Source organism: Ctenocephalides felis, unplaced genomic scaffold (assembly GCF_003426905.1).
Source record: "Ctenocephalides felis isolate EL2017-DRISC unplaced genomic scaffold, ASM342690v1 CF-g0.4_SCAFFOLD_03572, whole genome shotgun sequence".
Lineage (NCBI taxonomy): Eukaryota > Metazoa > Arthropoda > Insecta > Siphonaptera > Pulicidae > Ctenocephalides > Ctenocephalides felis.
Window position 1 is genome coordinate 32,471,186 of NW_020539726.1, and position 24,256 is coordinate 32,495,441.

The 24,256-nt window shown below is 28.0% G+C and overlaps 3 protein-coding genes across 4 annotated transcripts in view; 2 read left to right on the top strand and 1 right to left on the bottom strand.

The window, feature by feature from the left end:
• The window catches only part of LOC113388368 (protein Wnt-5b-like), a 60,571-nt gene extending 53,903 nt beyond the window's left edge, over positions 1-6,668 (top strand). Inside the window, exons 4-6 of the mRNA XM_026625754.1 lie at positions 907-1,009; positions 3,700-3,892; positions 6,506-6,668. Coding sequence (XP_026481539.1) covers positions 907-1,009; positions 3,700-3,892; positions 6,506-6,668 — 459 coding nt within the window. The remainder of the gene's footprint in view (positions 1-906; positions 1,010-3,699; positions 3,893-6,505) is intronic.
• Positions 6,669-9,964: 3,296 nt separating this feature from the next.
• LOC113388369 (DNA-directed RNA polymerase III subunit RPC3-like) lies at positions 9,965-11,647 on the bottom strand. Its single transcript, XM_026625755.1, has one exon. The coding sequence runs from the start codon at positions 11,534-11,536 to the stop codon at positions 9,965-9,967; it is 1,572 nt and encodes a 523-aa protein (XP_026481540.1). The 5' UTR covers positions 11,537-11,647.
• Positions 11,648-14,065: 2,418 nt separating this feature from the next.
• On the top strand, positions 14,066-23,765 carry LOC113387562 (pleckstrin homology domain-containing family F member 2-like). Of its 2 annotated transcripts, none has more exons than XM_026624898.1 (8): positions 14,066-14,204; positions 14,682-14,746; positions 19,541-19,742; positions 19,817-19,942; positions 21,518-21,624; positions 22,088-22,238; positions 22,959-23,059; positions 23,591-23,763. In XM_026624898.1, the coding sequence occupies exons 1-8, from the start codon at positions 14,189-14,191 to the stop codon at positions 23,639-23,641; spliced, it is 819 nt and encodes a 272-aa protein (XP_026480683.1). In that variant the 5' UTR covers positions 14,066-14,188; the 3' UTR covers positions 23,642-23,763. The 2 variants fall into 2 exon arrangements, with proteins under 2 accessions (XP_026480683.1, XP_026480682.1); XM_026624897.1 differs by lacking the exon at positions 14,066-14,204 and adding an exon at positions 14,330-14,456 and having other exon boundaries at positions 23,591-23,765.
• The last annotated feature ends 491 nt before the right edge of the window (positions 23,766-24,256 follow it).

Here is a 24,256-nt window from a genome sequence, read left to right on the forward strand (position 1 = left end):
AAAAAATGTAACAAAAACATTTTAGCTACTGAAAGCAGTTTTGGTCTGAAACTATTTACTGACTAATTTTACTGTAAATAGTTTTTTATGTAATTTAGTAGAACAAAAAAATTGTGATTGACTGGGATTAAACAATTTTAAAAACAATTAGTTATCCGTTGTTTATATCTAATTTATACATACGAGTAAAGGTGTAAATATTTTTTGTAATAGTGAAATGAAAAACAGCTATCGATATGCAAGAGTGTTTTCATCAATCTGGTGCATTTGGCTACATCTATCACTATCATGTTATTAATACATTGAAAACTGGCCTTTCCTTAAAAACCTTGAAAACTACTTATTCTATAATTCTATAATTCTATAATTCTATAATTTTCTTGAAAAAAAAAACAAATTTTAAAAACCAAATGCTAACATTACTCACACAGAATTTAATATGCATCAGCATTTACGTTAATAATACTAGAATTATCATGTATCAAAAATTAATGTATATGATTTTCAAGACCAATTCACAAAACTTTGTGATATATTTTATTTGACCTTTGGCACTAATAATGCTTACATCGCATATTTGGCAAGTATGAGTTTAACAAATATCAGCATTAGGTACATAAATGTTCAAAAGTTGTTTTTGCTATATTTTTTTATCCAGAATGGCCACTATTTTTGTCATTTATTACTTTCCATAAATTGGACAATTGTTCATTTTGAATCAAGACAAATTAGTTATTATTCTGGACAAAGAAATAAATAGCTAAGTCCTTTAAAGGACACTTGGACACTTGGACAAAGACAGAAAGAGTTTTATTGAAATTGGATATACCGTTTAGCAATAATTCTGCAGTATACTCGTGCTGAAAATTTATATATAATATAAATACATTTTCTTCCTAATTTCAGGCGGTGGTCGCAAAATCCAAAGTCACCTGCAAATGCCATGGAGTTAGTGGCTCCTGCAGTCTCATCACTTGCTGGCAACAACTTGCCAATTTTAGAGACATTGGTAAGTAAATTAGATATAATAAATTGAAAATTTAAACAAAAGTATAGGTCTGTAATTAGTCTTCTTAGAAAAAAATCAAATAAAATCATGATAGCTATATGATATCATTAGCGCCAATTGTACTACATCATATTTAAAAAAGTATTTTAGCATCCAATAGAATAATAATGACTTAAAAACATTAAGGTAAGTTTCAAATTCAAATTTGAAGCATTAGTAAAAATCTTACATCATTAAAATATTTGCAAAAATTATGATTATTATTGTATGACTGCATTTATTCTCATTTTTTGCAAATTTACTAACTTTACAAATATATATATATATATTTAAAAAATCTTATCACAATTCATGCCTCGATTAAAAAAAAATATTGCGTCAGTATAAGCTTATAAATGATACCAAAGTATCCTGTATATAAAAACAAAATGTATTTCAACTTTGTTACATGGATTTGGTATTTTCTTCGATGGGCGAGTTCGTTGAAGTTTTAAAATTAATCTCTCAACAAGCAAAAGACCGGTCATAAAGTACTTTTATTATCATGCGACGACACGAGTACATATATTTAAAATCAATAAAAAAAGTAAATTACATGGTTATTTTTTATTTTTCTGGTCATCTGTTCTGGATGTAAAAATGCACTGACTAAAAAAGTAAATCAAGTTGACTTGATTTGGAAAATGTTATTTCAAAGTCGAGAAGCAAAGGCGATACTTTGATATAAAACAAGTGCAATGAAAAGTGTAAATTATTTCAAAGTAATTATAAACATTGCATAGCAAAGGGGTAAGTAGTCACAGGCAATTTTTCAATAGAAAATTGGGGAAAAAATTATTACAAGCTCCTAGGTCCCCAATCTTATTTTTATTATTATTTAAATTAAATAATCTCTAATTATATAGATATATATGATGAAACAAATGCAAACTTTGATATAGAGTTAAATGTATTTAAGTTTTTGAAATTTCCGGCTTTTAGTGTATTTAGCATATTTTATTGATTTGCGGTAATATTTAATATTATTAACTTCCCGTAGGATACTTATAGTAATGGGCCGAAAATCAAAAATGAAAATTTTTGCATTTCTCCACGTTTTGAAGGTTTTTGAACATTTTGGCAAAATCTCAGAAAAAATGGATGTGTATGTGTGAGTGTGTTTTGTGTGTCCGCATTATTTCGTTCATGTTTTCGGGCGCACGGATTTGAATGGTAGAAAAAACATTCGATTCCTATTGATAGAGGGATGTGCTGATTAGTTTTTGGCAAAGGCAAGTTCAGCCGTTACGGAAATAAAGAGCAAAGAGTGCAGAAAATACAAATCGAGTTTTTGAGAGAACGGAGCATCCCATTTGAATGGTCTAAAAAAACATTAAATTTGTAATGATTGGAAGAAGTGGTGATTAGTTTTTGGCACAGGCAGGTCCAGCCATTTAGAAGATACATAGCTAAATGTACAAAAAATTGTAGTTTTTGAGAGAAATAAGCATGCAATTTGATAGATTCAAAAATCTGTTTGCTTGTGTTGACAAAACAATTGATTTTGGAAAAAAAAATGTCATTTTTTTTTGTTTTAGAGAATTTAGAATTAACAATCCCACAAAAATTCAAATTATGAATTAGTCATTTTAATTTAATCATTTAAAACAGACTTCAATAGATTAATATACGATCATGAGACTAAAAATGTACTATCTTTAATAGAGTATTCTGAATAGTTTGACACTAGAAAAGTATGTGTATGAACGAAAATTTTACCTTCTTCAAAAATGGGTGTACCAATTACATAAGTTTATTAGCCATTCGATGAAAATCATTAGCCAAGCCGTTTCTTTATAATTAGCAGAAAAGTGCAAATTTCGCCAAACCTTCTGAACCGATTAAACTAAATTTTGAACTAAAAATTTAAAAACTCTTTGAAAGATTTTAGTTAAGAATCCTGCTAATGAGTTTTTTGGTAAAGATCAGCCAGGCCGTTTCTTCGAATTTAATTGTTAAAAAAATTATGAAAAAGACCTTATATAGTGATCCAAAAACATTGTTACACGTTCACAAAGAGTGGTTCAATTATAAAAATTGATTAAAGTTTAAAGTAATGATCCTCGCTTTTAGGACCTATACCGTGTATGAATTGTAAAAAAATTATTATTTCGAAGTTTTTTTTTCTCACCCGATTTCGTTGACAAATCATCTCTTACGAGCAACATGTGCACATGCGTTTAATAACCCGTTCCTTCGATGTTTCTTTTATCATGGGTCGTAAATTAACATCGATTTTAAGGCGTAACATCGGATAAGTACAGATAAGGACGGTTCCCTTTCTATCTTACTAATCTCTTGTAAAATCTACACAAGAAGACATTGTATCGGTCATCATCAGACATAAATGAATGAATGGTCACCCTGAGGAATGGACCACACGCACCATACAGCGTTATTTAATGGTCGTTAATGTCAACATCGATGATTGTAATGGTAAAATTTGAGGTGTTATTTGTCAAATGAGATGGTGAAAATGTATATAATACTTTATAGAAGCTTATAGATATAAAATTCTAGATATCTCCCCTCGCCACTGCGTATTCATGAATTCAATTAGAATTTCGCTTAAGTTATTACTAATAGGCCTATTAATAAGATATTATAGCTTTTCGTCATTGGTCTTTTTCAATTGTGATTTTCTTTCCTAGGTGATTATTTAAAAGACAAATATGATGGTGCAACCAAAGTCCGAATAAATAAACGCGGAAAGCTCCAAATCAGAGACACCAGCTACAAAATGCCTTCTCCAGGAGATCTGGTCTACATTGAAGATTCGCCGAATTATTGCGTTAAGAATCAAATCACTGGCAGTTTAGGAACACATGGCAGAGTTTGCAACAGGTATGCCAAATTTAGATTTAACATACATTTTAAATTATAAATGAAAAAAAATCAAGATAAACTTCTTTAACTAAAGCAGTAGGTCCCTAACATTTAGATTTTTGTTCGTAATAGTATTTGAAAAGCTTCTGATTTATGAATATATTTAACTATATATATAGTGTCACGATGTTTGTCCTCGATGGACTCCTGAACTACTAAACCGATTTTAAATTTTAACGGCTCACCGTGTGCATCTTAATTAGGATATAGGCTATATTAAAAATCTCAGTTTATATTAAAACTATTAAAATTTCAGGATTTTCGAGTAATTTTGACAAGAAAAAACACTGTGAAATAACTTGTTAAAGTTTCTGAAAATCGAAAAAAATCAATTCAGATATTCGTGTTCATTCAAATATGACAAGGTTTAAGAAATACTTTATATCACAATTTATAATAGAAATAATACATTAGTCATAAATCAAGAAAGAAACTATTGACAGTTTTAAAAAATAAAATGTTTTTTTGGCAAAATCAAAAAGAAACAAATTTATTGTAATCTAACTAACTAAACGTTATGTGATAAAGAAAAATAAGAATCATTTTTTTTTCAAGTTACTAAAGTAAATGTGTTTAAATATAATTTGAATTATCAAATCATTTTAAAGTTCGAAAATTTGCAAAAATACTTTTTTTGTCTGCCGTTGAATCATATTCTTGAGTCTTTTTCAATCAAATTGACGAAATAAAAAACAATAAATATTTGAATTATTAATTTTGTACGTTTCGGCGCCTTACATGTGTCATTATTCCACAAATTTATATAGTGTAAAAATGAAATCCAAAGAAAATGCCAGGGCTGGTTGAAGCTATCATAAAAAAATAAAAACATGAAATCATCTCATAAAGTTTTAAAACCACGTGCTTAATGCACTTAAATTAAACCTAAGGCTGTGGTCAAACTGTAATTATATTTCTGTCATTTTGGTTATTTTTCTTTTTCTTTTGTTTTATTAAACTGAGAAAATATAACTTCAAATAGCATCTTTAGAACCACAACCATAAATGACGTCACAATTGCTCAAATTTGTTGAACTATGAATTAAAATTTAAAAACATTTTCAAAATTGTTCGACTTTGAAAGACCGTCTTTTAAAAAAACGTGTCTTGGCAAGTTCAACAGAAAATTGGCGCATTTAATCAGGTTTGCAAAATGGTAAAATACTTAATAATTTTATAATGAAAAAAGAATTAAAAAAATAAAAAACTATTGTGCCTTAAGGCAAATTGCTAAAACTTTCCATAACAAAAATTATAATTTTTAAAAAAGATTCAAACTTTTTTTAGAACTTTGAAATAAAAATTGATTTTTGAAAATTTTAAAATCTTTAAAAAAATTGACCTTATTGAATTTAAATTTTTTTCTTGAAATATTATGGAAATTTTGATCTTTCTCTTAAAGCACATACATACATACACGCACACACACATAATTCCATTTTTTAACTTCCCGTAGGGCAAGTTATAGTAATCGCAAAAAAATCAAAAATGAAAATTTTTATATATCTTTACGTTTCAAAACCTTCTGAAAATTTTGGCATACCTTAGAAAAAATGGATGTATATGTGTGTGTACATGTGTGTGTATGTGCGTGTATGTGTGTGTGTGCGGATACAAATTTTCGTCGACGATTTCGGGAACACGGATGAAGCGATTTGAATAATTCAAAAAACATTCGATTCGTATTGAGTAGGAGACGTGCTGATTAGTTTTTGGCGAAAGCAGATCTAGCCGTTCCAAAGATATGGGGCAAAAAGTGCCAAAAATGGTAACTCAGTTTTTAAGACAACGGAGCGGCCGATTTTAATAATTCAAAAAACATTTTACTTGTATTAACAAGATGAAGAACTGATCCAATTTTTATGAAGGCAGGTCTAGCGGTTTCGGAGATATAGTAAAAAAAGTAAAAAAAAATGCCATTTGGCGGTCAAGAATGATCATTAGACATATGCACATCAAATTATCAGATATTTTATAGAGATTTTAACAATAAGTATAAATTTTGTTTACATTTCTATGGGTTCCGTACGCGCTTTGATATTTCGTCTCAATGCAGTTAAAGCAGTACGATTGCTTTGAAAAAAAGTTCAGAATTTCCAAAATATTTCAAAACAAATTTTTTTCCAAAAAGTTTTTTTTTCAAAAAAAAGTAAATTTTTGTCAAAAATTTATAGTTTCTCAAAAATCTAATTTTTTCAGAGTTATTTTTTTTTTCAAAAATGTTAATTTTTTTAAAAAAATTAATTTTTGGTACGGAAAGTTCCAGCAATTTGCCTTAAGGCACGATGCCATGCGCCCCACTAGTTCCAAGGAAAGGGAACATTTCCAAAATGTCCAGAAATCTTTGAAAAGTAAAAATATAAAACATTTTCATTTTCAATTACTATAACTTACCCTACGGGAAGTTAAAAATAACCCAAAATTTGCTAATGAATTTGACTCATATTCAGTTCAAATGTTTTCTACCTTCGCACGAGCGAGGCAGATTCATTTGAACTGATTGAGAGTAAAATGCAGTATAATAAAAAAGAAAAATTTCTCACCAATAATCCACATATTTCTTTCATCCAGGACTTCGGACGGCCTGGACGGCTGCAAGTTGCTCTGCTGCGGCCGCGGCTACAACACCCGGAAGATTTCTGTCCGGGAGCGATGCGAATGCAAATTTCACTGGTGCTGTTTTGTCGAATGCAAAACCTGCGTTCGAAACGTCGACGTACACACTTGCAAATAATAAGAACAAATATAATATAATTTTATTAACTAATAACATGACATCATCGACAGACTTATTTATTGGGACGAAAATAAATGACAAGCTCTTGATTGATTTTATTGTCTGCACGTAGGTACTTGTATGAAGTAAGGTCTATACTAGAACACCAGATCATACTTGGTAATAATGGACCAAGGTAATTGAATTACATTTCTCGTTGATTTATTATTACAAGGGTGCACAAAATGAAAAAAAAGTTGTCTATATTGGGTGTTTGACGTATGTTTTCCCAATGTACTTATGAATCTAAAGTCAAAATTGGGGGTCAAATTACAAAATCGTAATAATCTCCAATCTAGTAATTCTTCTGCATGTTGATCAAAATCTTATAACTTCTGTCGTTCTCATAATTTTCTATACATTTTTTTCTATGTCCTAAACCCCTTATATAAGAGTCATTCTTTCACAAATCGCACGGATTTTGTGTAAAATAAAGGAACCGATTCTGCCGCATAACTAAAAAATGTTATGGCAAGGCCATATTACGCTCCAACTTCCATACATTATCATCATACTGAATACTGTCAAAATGTCATGTATTTGCTGTGCATTAAGGCGTTTCACACGCAAACTCCAACGTCACTCGTATATTATGAGGCTGGGTCAAAAAGACCCTGTTATCTAATATATTTTTTTTATTTGTGCGGTTTCTAGCTTAAGTTTTCTATCTGACAACCTGAAAAATACTCCTGATTACACACTAACCACATGGCGTTTATCAATACTTTGTATGGAAAGTTCTTCATAACATGGCCTTGCCATAACATTTTTCTGTTATGCTGTAGAATTGGTTTCAAAATGTCACATTTTAGAATTGTCTGAAATTTTTTTACCATTTGACACGTATTGCAGAATTAAGCCGAAAAAATTTTTTTTACGTAACTATTGGCGAAAAATGAATATACAGTCAAAAAAATATATATTAGGGGAGAGCGGGGTTTAAAATATTTAATATCTTTCAATGTAACAAAGTCTCCAACAAATTGTAAAAAGAATTTCGTAGCAGAGAAAAAAAGAAAAAATATGTTTATTTTTCAATCGATTTGAGTTGGGGTAAAGGTAAGTAAAACCTTTGTAAATATTTAAGAGTTGTTAGTTTTTAGAAAATTGCAGTTTTTTTTAAATCATCACAAAGTTCACTTCAATACGAGTGTATTAAAAAAATAATAATACTGATCCTAAAAATATTTAATATCTTTCAATGTAACGAAGTATCCAATAAATTGTAAAAATAATTTTGTAGCAGAGATAAAAAGAAAAAATATGTTTATTTTTCAATCGATTTGAGTTGGGGTAAGGCTAATTAAAACCTTTGTAAATATTTAAGGGTTGTTTTTTTTTTAAGAAAATTGCAAAAACAATGTTTTTTTTAATCATCACAAAGTTCACTTCAATATGAGTGTATTAAAAAATAATAATAATGATCCTATTAGCACAACTAGAGATAATTAGTTTACCGCAGATGATGTTCATAGAAATTGAGCAAAAAATCAATATTTCAATCGTAAATATTTTCGTCAAAAAATTTTTTTCAGCAAAATCCTGAAATACGTGTCAAATGATTTTATGTATAATAACTGTAAAAAAACAGACAATTCTAAAATGTCAAGGTCTGGTTGGTAAAAGATTTAAAATATACAAAAGTAATTAAAATGACTTCAGTAAATAATTTTATTAATGAAGTAAATCTGATATTTAAATCATATTTCGTATTCATAATATTCTTTAACATGAAATAAATTATTAATATATTTGTTGTTTTTATATCTAATATAAATTGCATTAAATTTTAATGTACATATAAAATTATTAAGTAATCATAGAATAAATTAAGTTAATGACAAGGTATTTATATAACTTTTATGCCATAATTTAAGTAAATAGATAAAGTAGATTACATAATTAAATTTGCAATACTACTTAAATATAAAAGTAAAGCGCGATATTTAATAACTCTAATATAATATATATAAATTTGAAAAATTAACTGTTAACATTATTTTGAACTACTTATTAAGAATTTTAAATTATACAAGCGTTTTGAGTCTGAGTTTGTCTCATCATTAGGGTAAAAGTTCTGAATTATATTTTGGTGATTTAAGTTAAATTTATTAGACTGATGATGAGACAAACTGAGTCTCGAAATGTTTTTAAAGTTTAAAATTCTTAATAAATAGTGCAAAGCTAGAGTGTGGTTTGTTCATATTTCAGAGTTAATTTAGTATTCCATTCACTCAATTTGTGGTCTGTTCAAAAAGTATTCGGAATTTTCGTTTTTTCAAAAAATATTTATTTATTCGTCTACATTAATGTGGTCCCCTTCAAAGTAGTCCCCCCCAGATATAATACACTTATGCCAGCGTTTTTTCCAATTTTCGAAGCACCCTTGATATTCACTTTTTGATATGTCCTTGAGCACTCTCAGCGATTTTCTTCAATCGAGGAAAACCGCCGTCCTTTCATGGGTCTCTTCAACTTTGGGAATAGGAAAAAGTCACACGGAGCCATATCTGGTGAATTTTTGCACTTTGCAACACTTTATTTCATTTTTTACGCAAAATTTAATACAAATTCTTTGACTTTTCAATTCTTCCATTGTAAAAATCGCCGAGCTCAGAAAAACACGTCGAACTTAGCGACCACCACAGACAAAGTAAACAGTGAATACAGCTGAAAATTTCATCATACTTTAGGGGCATGTATACCAACACAATAAAAAAAAAATTTTGACAATCAGACACTCCAGGCTCGCGAAATTTAATTATTAGTAATTCCGGGTACTTTTTGAACAGACCACGTATATATATATATATATATATATATATATATACATATTTGAAAATTCAAGCAAATAAATTTCACCATACATTTTACATTTTGAATCAAGTCATACCTTATATTAAACATTTAAGATCAACTATAACATTAAGTTTATTTATATTTCTAACATAAATTATATATATAATTCTAGTGTATGTCCTTTGTATTTACATGTATTCATAATATATTCTATATGTGTAATTTGTCAAACTCTTAACAATATCTGTGTTTACAATTTATCATTTAGCGACTGTACATAGTAAGTAAAAAATAAACATAATTTATTATAGAATTTCTATCGATATTTGTATAATATAATAATAATAATAATAATAATAATAATCTATGAAAGATGATTACAACATTTGCAATTGAAATTAACGTCTGTTGTAAAAATATTATCAAATTTATATTATTATTTGTTAATAATCTTTCTATGGACGATAATTACAACAATTGCATTTGCCTACTGTGTCTGGTTTCTTCGAATAGAATAAATACATTTTGAGTAGAAATAAAGTCTCATCTAATTTAATTTCAGATATTCCCAACATGTCCATTTCTCTTTTGGCCTTAGCAATTGTTTCGTGGTCTGCGGGGGTAAGTGTATCTTCGATATCTTTTATATGTTCTTCAGGGTCTCCTCTAATTTTCATTGTGTTTACTAAACTTTCAACACGCTGCTGTTTCTGTAACAATCTTATGTTTTCTTGCATGCTCAGTTGTCGTCTAGTCATAACATTTAGCAAAGCCTTCTCAGTCATATCTAATAACACATATACTGATTCCATTAGGTCGACGGTGAATAAAAAAAAGTTTTTTATGGATCCTTGTTGGCTTCCTTTATTTATAACGCGTAATTTAATGAAATGATTTTCAAGGAGTTCGTATGTTAATTGTTTGGCTTCTTTGTCAGGAATCATAGCACGTTTTTGTATGAGTTCTTGCTCGATGAATTTATGTGTTCGTACAACGCGGAATATTCTTGCGGATTTAGAAGAAAACCGTTGGACGATGTAGTTTTCTAAACAACACCAAACCAATTGCTCCATAGCGTGTGCTACGTTGATAACATACTGTCCACCGCTGGCATCCCCTATCTTTTTCAAAAATTGTGAGGAATCTTCTACAATAATTTTTAAATATTGATCCAAAAACGGAATTATATTCGGATATTTATCCTCAGAAGTTTCAGCACAAGTTTGTTTCAATTCTACGAATGGTATAGCGTTTGATTGTTGTTCCCAAGCATCGGTACGTACATACATTTGTTGCAATAAACATTTCATAACTTCGCCTGCACATTCATCTATTCTTCGTGTCATAGCACTAATCATCAATTCATCACGCATGTCTTGATGAAATTTAGAAAAATTACAGATCCAATAAACGTTCTCATCACCTGGTTTGCTTTCACTGCCATTCTGCATTTTTGACAGCTCTCGCAAGTCTATATCGGGCATTACAAACATGTGGGCTTCATCAAGAAAGAGTGAAGGCACCGATGATTCTGTAATTGGAACCGGACAACGGCAAAGATAGTTACCATGTACCATATCAACAAATTTGTCTCGTAAAGATACTAAATCACACGGATTGCTCGGGTATTGTTCCTTAACCCTTGCAAGACATCTTACAATGAGTTCTGAAGCCGTGCAAGAGCCTAGTCTCAGCAACTCATCGAGCAACACCTCAGCTTCGTCTCCGTACTTGTCTTTTATCCGGCATATGTATTTTGGGTACCGGACTATGTAAAAGACTCTTTCATTCAGTAGTTCGTACTCAGCAAAGTCTGGGTGTGCTGATGATGTAAAGGTAATCAGTTTATATTTGGCTAAGATGCATAATGAGTGTTTTATTTCTGATATAGGCAGTTTTGTAGTCGAGTGAATATGAGCAACAGGTCTGGATCCATGTCTGAATAAATCGTAGCCTACAGCTGCTATAGTTTCCCCAAATTGCTCGGTTAGAATTTTCAATATCAATTTACCTGATTGAACTGACATTTTAAAAGTAAATAAGTAGTTTTGTACAAATTTGACAAAATAACCTCAAAATTCACGTGCCGCAAGAAAAAAGCTACAAGTATTAGTAGAAACCTATCCACTTTTTGGCTATTTTTTATATATAGGCGTAATATTCATTTCATTGGTTTAATAATGAATTTCATTAGAATAATATGAAGTAATTATGAATGTTTCATTTCATAAGAGAATAAAAACAAACGTCATAAACGATCGTTAATACCAACAACAGATTTTTACATGATGGTTGGTAAATGCATTCATAGACTGGACCTCGGTAAATATTTTACTCAACTGGTTTGTTCTAAATCTTTCAAAAATAGTAATATAACTAGTGGTGCATGGCATCGTGCCTTAAGACAAGTTGCTGGAACATTCCGTATCAAAAATTATTTATTTTAAAAAAAAATTCAATTTTATTTAAACTATAAAAAAACTTAATGTTTGAGAAATTTTAAATTTTTGAAAAATGTTGACTTTTTTGGAAAAAAAATAACTTGTTTTTTTTATTTTGATATATTTTGGAAATTTTTAATTTTTTTTTCTAAAGCTTTAGCTGCAAAATATTGAAGCTAACGGACAAACGATGTCACGGAACCCATAGAAATGTAAACAAAATTCATACGTATTATTAAAATATCTGTTAATTTGATCAATGATCATTTTTGACCGCCAAATGTAATTTTTTTTAAATTTTATTTACTAGATCTCCGAAACTGCTAGACCCATCTTCCCAAAAATTCGATCAGTTCTTCATCTTGTCAATACAAATAAAATGTTTCTTGAATTATTAAAATCGGACGCTCCGTTCTTTTAAATATTTAGTTACCGTTTTTGGCACATTTTGCCCCGTATTTCCGAAATGGCTAGACCTGCCTTTGCCAAAAATTAATCAGCACGTTTCCTTATCAATAGGAATCAATTTTTTTTTTGAATTATTCAAATCGGTTGATCTGTGTTCCCAAAATCGTTGACAAAAATTTGTATCTGCACACACACACATAATATATCCATTTTTCCTAAGGTATGCCAAAATGTTCAGAATCCTCTAAAACGTAAAGATATATAAAAAATTTCATTTTCGATTTTTTTGCAATTACTATAACTTACCCTACAGGAAGTTAATAACTAGACAAAAATAAACTTATTTTTCGGAAAAAAATGGTGCCTCATATTTTTTTAATTTTGTGTTTTTTCCTGGTTTGACATTTATATTTTTTCTCTATATATTTGTTATTAAGTTTTTATTGTTCATTGTAATAAGGGGCATCCATTAATCAAGTGAGGCTTTTAGGAGAAAGGGGGGTTTGACAAAAAATCACAAAATATCACGTGGGGAAGAGTATGTATAGTAAGATATCACGTGTATTTATTTTTTATCTGATTTTTTCAAATAAATCCAAATATTTTCGAAAAAAAAATCAAAAATTTTACAATTTTTTCTGGTAAAAAAAATGTACGTGATGTTTGGTGGGGGAAGGGGCGAAGCTAATTTTTAATATCACTGTTTTCTATAATAACTTTGTTCTAATGTTTAGTAATATTCAGAAACTCGAAAACAATTTTAAAACTTGCTGAATGATGACACACATACATTTTCAAAACATATATAGTTAATTGTAAAATCATAAAATGTTTTTATTTCATTTTATAATGTTACAGTAATTGTCCAAAAATCGAGAATAAAAAATACGTTTTAAAGGTTTCTGAACATTTTGACATACTTTAGAAAAAATGTATATATGTGTGTGTATTTATTTTGTCGACGTTTTCGGGAGCATGGATCAACCGATTTGAATTTTTCAAAAAGCATTCGATTCTTATTGATAAGGAAACGTGCTGATTAGTTTTTGGTAAAAATTGGTCTAGCCGTTTTGGAGATACGGAGCAAAGAGTGCCAATAATGGCAAATAAGTTTTTGAGAGAACGGAGCATCCGATTTGAATGATTCAAAAAACATTGTATTGACAATATACTTGACAGTAACAATATACTGGCAATAACTTGTATTGTATGTATTGACAGTGATTTATATTAACAGAATTAACTGAATTTTTGCAGATATAATTTTTTTTTCAAAAATGTTATTTGGCGGTGAAATATCAGATATTTTCGACAATAAGGATCAAACGACAAGAATTATCTTTGGGTAAGTTTTTTTAAAAAAAAACAGTATTTTAAATTATAATTATAAATAGCATATTTATTAAAAAAAATCATAATTTTCAAAAAATACATTCGTTTTAATACACAATTTTTTCAAATTGTTTCATAATTTTCCAAAATGTTAAAAAAACTCAAAATTCTCAAACCAATCTAATTTTTCCTTTCTGGGCTTTTAAAAATTTTAAATTAATTTTATTTAAGTTTTAGCAATTTGTCTTAAGGCACGATGCCATGCACTAATAATTATTTGAACAAGTTGTCTGCAAATACACATGTTAAGAATATGCTTTATCGTCGAATAAAACAATTCACACCCGATATAAAAAAATATCAGATACGAATGTATACGAAGTACGACGACGAAACCCGGAGTGCATCAGAAGTATTACTATATACACCAGCTCTCCGTCTAAAATGTCATTATTGTAAATGTGAACGTTGTGCATGTATGTACCAAAATAGTGAATCATGGTGGATAGGCTAGGTGAGCTCGAATTAAAATTATTTTAATTTAATACACTTATTTTAAATTAAATATTAATATTTATTTATTAATAAAACAATTCAGCAAATTAAATAACGTATGTCACATAAAGTTCAACACATTCTGAATTAAAGAAACGAGAAACGAAGCGTGAATGTTCCTCTACCTGCCAAACCTAAATAAGACATTTATATAATTATTTAATATTCTAAACTATTTTATAATGTTTTATAATGAATCCTTTCTTTTTTTGTGAGTATATACGTTTTGTAAGTATATACATTTTAATTGGAAACTGTTTTTTTAGATGGTTATAAATTAGGTTTTGACAGCTTACTTGTGCAACAGTTGATTTGGTTAAAACATATGCAAATGTTAAATTAGTTTAAGAAATAATTTGAAAATTGATATGTATTTCATTTTTGTATTGTAGAAATTTGTTGTATGTGATTTCTAATTTATTTTATTTGTTTTTAGTTAATAGCGAGGCAAATGCAAGGCGGATTGCCATGGTGGAGAACTGCTTCGGCAGTTCTGGACAGGTAAGTTACAAAATATCTTTGTAATTGATGATTCTGAATTATATATATATATATATATATATATATAAGTTACAAAATATCTTTGTAATTGATGATTCTGAATTATATATATATATATATATATATATAAGTTACAAAATATCTTTGTAATTGATGATTCTGAATTATATATATATATATATATATATATATATATATACTAGACTACCCGACAGATGTTATCCTGTACCCACGTCTGCAATTTAAGTTCCAAATTTTTTAATATCCTATCCTATACTTTTTAATATTCCATATAATGCTTTTCCATTTATGGTTTTAGCATAAGCTATGTACATATTGGAAACTGCAGTTTTTTGATCAGTATAAGAAATGCAGAAAGAATAAATATAGTATCTATGGTAAAAGAACAATATCACCTTTGTTATTCAACCGATATAATTGCTTCAATAATTTGATATATGATAGTCTATAATTTTTATAATCGTGTACCCTATATTAGTTGCTTTTTGGCAATAACAATTTCTTAATTACATTTTTCTTACTAATAATTTAATAAGTATTATTACTTTAGTTCTAAATCTGGTGCATATGAGCACTCTTCAATCGAAGATCAACTTGCTAAATATTCCACATCAAAAGAAACAAAGTTCTAAATCATTTTTTTTAATAAGTAGAAATATTCTTTTGTATTTAAATAATTCAGTGAAGTTAACCAATATACAACATGCATAAGTTTAAAAAAATAATGTATATGCAATTTTGGACTTATTGTGTTATTTATTAAATTCAATTATATAATTTCATCTGCCAAACATATATTGTGTCTCATATTGTTTTGATTTCTGGCACATCTCAGCTGGTTTTTGGCAATAATATTGTAGACATTACATTTTTCTTATTCTTAATGGTTACTGAAAACATAATTACCTGTATGATTGATTATACATCAACACTTTTTTACTGATAACGGTTTTATCAAAAAAAATGTGTTTTTATTAACTTGTTTTTAGACAAAGAGCACATTGTGCAATTATTAGTTATGCAGTTATTAGTTATTAGTTATGTTTTTTTTTTGAATTTGCTATGTGAAACAAAAAGTATTATTCTTTCGATGTTATGGGATAACAATTCGGTAAAAAACTGATTATTGAACGGATAAATTTTAAGGAGAAACACTTGATTTAACTTTAACTATTGATCTTAACATGAATGTCGATATTATAAAGTGCATGAACAGAAAAGTAAATTTCGAATAGAAGGACGTATAAAACTGAAAAGAAAGAATGATTTTTTAATTATTTGTCAAGAGTGTTAAAAAATTAAATAGGAATCATGTAACAAGTTGTGATCTGATCTGATGTTAACTCTATTGCAAGCGTTCATAAGTATAAGAAAACTTTCTGCAAATAACCCCATAAAAAAATAGTACGCAATTTTCATGATATAAAATATTTGGATTGAAGTTAAACGAGTGGGCATTTTTGACAAAGTACTGTACAAGGGTACTTTTGGAGAATTTTCGTTTATGGTGAACTACACTTAATTTATGTTGCCTCATTCTTTTGTGTACATATTGGGAGGTTTGTTCAATGTATTGGAAAGAACAGTCATTGCTTTTTTAAAAAACTTTCAATTTCCAACATTTCTAATATTTTATTATATAATCCATTCATTTATTATTATTATTAACTTCACGCAGGTTAACTTATTGTAATCGTCCAAAAATCGAAATTGAAAATGTTTACATTTCTCGACGTTTTGAAGATTTCTGAACATTTTGGCATACCTCAGAAAAAATGGATGTGTGTGTGTGTGTATGTATGTATGGATACAATTTTTCGGGGACGGTTTTAGGCGCACGGATCAACCGATTTGAATGGTTCAAAAAACATTCGATTCCTATTGATAGGGATATGTGCTGATTAGTCTTTGGCAAAGGCAGGTCCAGCCGTTACGGAGATACGGAGCAAAGATCTATAAAAACATTCAATTTGTAATGATTGGGAGAAGTGGTTGATAGTTTTTGACAAAGGCAGGCCCAGCCATTTCGAAAATACAGAGCTAAATGTGCAAAAAATGGCAGTTTTTGAGAGAACTAAGCGTCCGATTTAGATGATTCAAAGAATTTTCTGCTTGTTTTAACAAAATAATAGATTTTGAAAAAAAAAATTTTGTTTCAAAAATTTTTTTTCATCAATTTTTTTTTTTTGAATATCGAAAATAATTCAGATTTTATTTTTAATTCTGACTAAAGTTCTAATAAACAAATAATTTCAACTTTGCAATTCAGTTTATATAATTTTTATAAATATTAGACAATGTTACAATTTTCATAATAATCTATATGAAAACATTTAATATTCCTCGAACATTTCGTTACAGTACGGAAATTTCCAGCAATTTGCCTTAAGATACGATGCCATACATCCCACTAGTTTTCATTTTAATCATATTGTCATATTATTAATAATGTTATATCTTTCACGATTTTATTCATTTTTTAAAAATCCATCAATTTCTACTTAAACATATTGTTTAAATCTTATCAAGATCATGTTTCTTGTATGATATCCTGAAAATGGAACGTATCTAGTACCGAAACGTCGACAGTGAATAAATAAAGAAATGGTTTTATAAATAACTAAGCAATCTATTGAAAAAATTCATAGATAATACCACATATTGTTTGAGTCATGCATTTTTAATTAAGTGATTACAAAATTTACTAAATCTATGAATTATCTATCCTAAACATTGGCTTTGTTTATTTCATATGTTTTTATTGTTCAAGGTGTGCAATCACGAAAATAGATAAAGAAATACCACCCATTGTTTGAGTCATGTATTTTAATTAAGTAAATCTATTTATTTTTGCTATTGTTTTTGTTTAATTTTATATGATTTGATAAGAAATCGTGCCTGAAGGCAAATTGTTTGCTTTAATCAGAATTAAATATTCGAGAAAATAGTCAATAAATATATTGATCAATGATTAATAACTATTGTTTTGAATATTTTCGAAGAGAAAATTATAATTACTTATATTTTATCGTTTATATAATATACCGTGACGATTTTATCGCACAAAACACGTAACAACATTAAGAATGATTACATTAACAAGAAATGCCGAATGAATTTATCTGAGAATATATTTCTTAGAATCAGGGATATATACATTTAATATATGAAATATATACATTAATAATATGAATTGTAAATTTAAAATTCACATTTAAAGTATAGAACTTTGTACGTTTTTGAAAATTTTGAAAAAAAAAAATCTGAAAATTTTGAATTGTTTCAAGCGAACTTTGAAAATTAAAAATGTTAAAAATGTGCATATGTCTAATGATCATTTTTGACCACTAAATACATTTTTTTTTTACTTTTTTCTTCGTATCTCCGAAATTGCTGGACCTGCAAGTAAGTCAATAGAAGTAAAATGTTTTTTGAATCATTCAAATCGGGCACTTAGTCAAAAATATGGATGTTTTATGGATACAATTATTCGTCCAAGTGTTCGGGCGCACGGATCAACCGATTTGAATGATTCACAAAACATTCGATTCCTATTCATGGGGAGATGTGCTGATTAGTTTTTGGCAAAGACAGGTCCAGCTGTTTTGAAGATACGGAGCAAAGAGCGCAGAAAATAGAAGTCGAGTTTTTGAGAGAACGGAGCAACCGATTTGAATGATTCGGGCGCACGGATCAACCGATTTAATGATTCACAAAACATTCGATTCCTATTCATGGGGAGATGTGCTGATTAGTTTTTGGCAAAGACAGGTCCAGCTGTTTTGAAGATACGGAGCAAAGAGCGCAGAAAATAGAAGTCGAGTTTTTGAGAGAACGGAGCAACCGATTTGAATGATTCAGAAAACATTCAATTTGTAATGACGGGGAGAAGTGGTTATTAGTTTTTGGCAAAGGCAGGTCTAGTCATTTCGGAGATACCGAGCAAAATATGCAAAAAATGGCAGTTTTTGAGAGAACAAAGCATCCGATTTGAATGATTCAAAGAACTTTTTACTTGTTTTGACAAAACGATTGCTTTTGGGAAAAAATTCTAAAACTCTAAAAAAAAATTTATGAATATCGAAAATATAATTTTAATTTTTTTTTTCTAGCTAAAGTTCCAAAGCACACTAATATACTTTAAATAAATTATAACTTTGCATTCAGTTTATATAATTCTTATAAATATTAGACAATGTCCTTCATTTTAAATCCGATTGATTAAATTTTGTGTATTTACTTTTCTGTATACATATATAAGTTACAGTATTTATAATAATCTATTTGAAAACATTTAATATCCCTCGTATATTGCAATGCGGTACGGAAAGTTCCAGCAATTTGCCTTCAGGAACGATGCCATTCACCACTAGTTAATATATAATTGATATGACTTTAGTCATCAGTTATAACTATAAAAAATTTACTACCATAAAACAGCAGAAATATTTCTATAGTAGGAAAGTCATTGTTGCAAATGACGAAATTTATCATATTTTTATTTTGCCATCAATATTTTCCTAGAAAACCCTAAAACTCAGTCAAGGCTCGTATCTCGAATTTTGCTCGCATGTCGAAACAACGAATCGCTGTTTTGGCGACTCGTATCTCAAAACCCCCTCATATGTAGAGTCACTCGTAAATCAGGGTACCACTGTATTTGTTTAAATTGTTATCAAGAATTTCTTACAAGATTTTAATTTTTTATAAGAAATTAAAATTTAATAATTATTTATGTTAATTTATATTAATTTCGATGTTTCTATCACCTAGCCATTGGCAGTCATGGGTCGTGTGCTGGTCGGTGAAGGAGTTCTAACAAAAATGTGCCGAAAGAAACCAAAAGCAAGACAGTTTTTTTTGTTTAACGATATCTTAGTTTACGGAAACATAGTCATCAATAAAAAGAAATATAATAAACAACATATAATTCCATTAGAGGAAGTCAAACTTCAAAGTCTGGATGATGATTCTCGTAAGAGCTATAAATAAATATACTTATTTATGAATTTTCTAATTTTTATTTAAATATTATGTTTTAATTTGTAGAATTCCTTAATAGTTGGTTAATAAGAACTGCCTCAAAATCATTTGCAGTCTCAGCTGCAACAGCGACTGAGAAACAGGAGTGGATGGCTCATATTAATAAATGCATAGAAGATCTGTTAAGAAAAAGTAAGTTTTAATAGAAGATGTCTTTATACATTTGTTTAATAAATTTAAAATATACCTTTATGTTTGAACAGTAATATTTCCAGAAACTTGGTTTTAACCCAAGGTTTCTTAGAATATTTGTAAAAAATAATTGTGCTCAAATATTATGCAATTTGAACATAAAAATTAACAGCAAATTTAGTGCAGATTTTGTCCGTAATTAAGTGAATTTTTTTTAGAAAATTATTAGAACAAAGAAATAATAAATAACCAGGATTAAATAAATTGAAAAATAATTGTTATGCATAATTTTCACATACAACGATGTAAATATTTATAACACAGTGAATTAAATTGAATTTATTATAGGTAACTTAAACTAGTTGGTTTGGTATTTAGCCTTGAGGCAAGTTACATGAACTTCCCGATATGTGTAAATAATCGACTTAATCAAAAAAAATGTGTAAATAATATACTTCATCAATAAAAATATCATAAAATATCATAGAAAAACGATAATAATTTTAGCAAAGTTTGACGAATTTTTAAAATTAAACTACTTGTTGTAAGGCCGTAATATTACAGTAAGTTCTATAAGACCATGATGTATATCGCCAAAAAAAGTTCCATGAAAATCGGCTTAAATTTTTTTTTTCAACAGTTTATTACAAGAAAACGGCTCGGTAGATTTTCACCTAAAATTAATCAGTACCATTCCCAACTAATATCTTTCAAACAGTTTTTGATTTTTTAAAATCGGTTCGGTAGGATGAGCTTAAATGTGGACGAAAAGTTTAACACTTTTTTTCAAATTACAAAGAAACGGCTTGGCAAATCGTCGCACAAAACTGACAAACGATAGTCCTCATCCAAATACATCAAATGGCTTTTAAATTTCTGAAATCGGTTCAGGCGTTTTTGAGAAAACGTCGATGAAAGGTCTAATTTTGACAAATGCCAAAAAACGTTACCAATTTTTGCAAACTTTGACGAATTTTCAAAGTTAAACCAATTGTCGTAGGATCGTAATATTTTAGTAGGATCTAGAAGACTATGATATCTACCGTAAAAAAAAAATAATCATAAAAATCGACGAAATTTTTTTTTAAAAAACTTTAACAAGAAAACGGCCCGGCCGATCTCTACCAAAAACTAATAAGCACGATTCCCAATCAATACCTTTCGAACGGTTTTTGAATTTTCATAATCGGTTCAGAATTGCGGGCTAAAACGTGCACGAAAATTTTTTCACTTTTTTGCGATTTATAAAGAAACGTCTCGGCCGATAAACGTACCACAAAACTGGCAAACGATAGTCCTCGTCGAGATACATCGAATGACTTTTAAATTTTTGAAATCGGCCCAGCCGTTTTCGAGAAAACGTCGATTTACGGCAAAAAATCTGTTCACATACACACACACACACACACACACATACTTTTTCCAAATATGGTCTCATTCGATTCAGAATGGCTTGAAACTTCGAGAAAACATAAAATTAGCGAATCGGATTTTTTTATGAAAACATAAACTTCTCCTTCGGGAAGTTAATAAAATTACTTTTATTTTACAAATTATATAAATGTATTTATTCAGGTGGCAAAAAGGCTGTTGAACAACATGCAGCAGTTTGGGTACCCGATAATGAAGCAACGGTGTGCATGCATTGCAAAAAGACTCAATTCACAATGATTGTCCGCAGGGTAAGAGCATTAATATAAATTAATACTGAGAATTTTTTTTATAATAATAATTATTGTAAATGTATAATATATTTTTCAAATTAAATATGAACTTTAAATTAAATTGAAATAGCTTTTTGTGTAAGAAAATTGAGTCTAAATACAAAGAATTAAATTTTTTTTAGTAATATTTCCAGCTTTTCACACATTTTTTTATACAAATAAAATATATATTTTTTAATTTAACATAGAACATCTATTTTATTATATTAGAATAGTCCTATAGTTTATTAAAACAATTATATGAAAAAAAAATTGAAAATGTAATATAATTAATACATATTAATTTTATTTTATAAATAAAATTAATTTTAAAACATTTAAGTCTACGGGAAAAATCTATCTATATTATGTTTTAAACATTTATTTTAATATTTTAAATATAGATAAATATATTTGTATTGTAATGATTCTTTTTCCATAGCATCATTGTCGTAAATGTGGAGCAGTAGTTTGCGGTCCATGTTCAGCTAAAAAATTCTTGTTACCTGGACAAAGTAGTAAACCTTTGAGAGTTTGTATGCAGTGTTACGACTCACTGTCAAAAGCAAAGCAACAAGACTATACTAAAAGTGGTAATGTTAAAAATTTATTCATTTTATTTACTGTCTAATTAAATAAACCAAAATTAGTATTTTTAGAAATTTAGATTTTTATACATTTATTTATAATATATAGATTTAATTATCATTGACTGATCAATTTGAAATAATAAATAATTGAAGTATTATTTACAAATATTTGAAATTTTCATTGAAATACTGAAATCAAAATATATATTTCAAACAATTTATTGAGTATAACTAGCATATTTGTTTAAAATTGGATATTCTTCAATATTTCTAATATCATAAAGTTTTACAGTAATTCAGTATTTTTATGTAATTACATTAAATCAAGAATCTATGAAAGTTTTTAGTTTTATTTTATAATTAAAACTTTATGTTAGTCTGTTTGAAGATTTTTGTAAGATAATTAATCTAAATAGCTTAATCTTAATTCTCATTGATCAAGTTATTTATTTACATTGTTACTTTACTTTTATCAGGAAACATGCAACTTGCTTTAAAGCAAAATGCCACTCACACCTGCATTTAGATAAAATATATAAAAATGTTCAAAAGCCATATTTGGGAATGTTTCATACTTTTACTGAAAAATTTTAATCCAAACAAATAACAATATCTTAAATATAATGAACCAATTTTTTATTTTTCAATTCTTACATGAACTATTCATTAAAATATAAAGCTATACATAAATCATAATTATAAAATTCATAATTTCATTTATAGATGGAAAAGATCAACAAAAAAGCGGTTCAGCTGAATCTTCAGGAGAAGACGATACCGATGATGAAGATGATGGCAGAAATCCTCAAACTGAACATGAAAATGTAAGTTTTCTTGGCTAATAATAAAATTATTCAATATTATCCATTTGCATTTAGCAGATTTTAAAGTATATACAAATATCTAGACATGATAAATGCATTATTAATTATTACAGAGATTTCAAAGCCACTATATGGGCAGTTTACAAAAAATTTGACAAAAATTTTATTGTGTATATGTAAGTTGTGTCGTTCGATGATGTGATCTGAGTTTCATTTAAAGAGTGTTCTAATTTGCATGTTTTCTTTTTCTTTAAACATTTATTTTATGATTAGTGTTACTGAATTTTTTTTTGTATTATGTGATAAGGTCACAAATGACATGCAAAATTCTACTATTGAACATCCTTTTAGCAGAAAAAAAATAGGGGAAAATTTTTGAATATATATATATATGTATATATATATATATATATATATATATATATATATATAAATTTCTGATGGAATTTTGTTTTTTTTCAACTTTGCATGTTCTATGATTTACATATTATATCCTTCACTCTATATGTCTAAATCTTCAATCTCTTTCAGCCCAAATTTTATGGTGACGGTGACAAAAATGAAGATACTTCACAACAGTGATAAAAGATTTTAACTAAAAAAAAGAAAGGCGTATATATTTTTATGAGAATTTGTTATAAATATAATTATTAAGCACAAAATATTGTTATAGTGATATGTGAAACACTGCATATATATATATAAATATAAAATCACTAACTAATATAAGTATAGACATAAAGAGTAACTATCAACGAACTAATAATTAATATTATGCATTTCAATAATTGTTTTATATGTAGGAAACATTCTAAATCTTCAATTAGGTTGTTGCCAAGAAGAAATTTGTACCAAGTACGAAATTAGATAATTGTTTTTAACAAAAAGTATTGTTATCTTGCATAAAGAATACTGTTAAGAGTATATACATATACATTATAAAAAAATATGAATAATAATTATCTTTGTATATTATATTTTTTCTACGAGCACTATTATAAAAGACCTAAAGTTCTTATGAAATTGTAGAAAATTATGGAGATCAAGTAAACTTTGCAATTCTAAACATTTCTTTCATCTACATACATATCAATGGTATATTTCTAACCTGCAAGTATTTGAAAACTCAAGCATTGATACATGTTCTATTTATTTATTTAAAAAATTGAAATATAATAATAAATTATGTTATAGCCA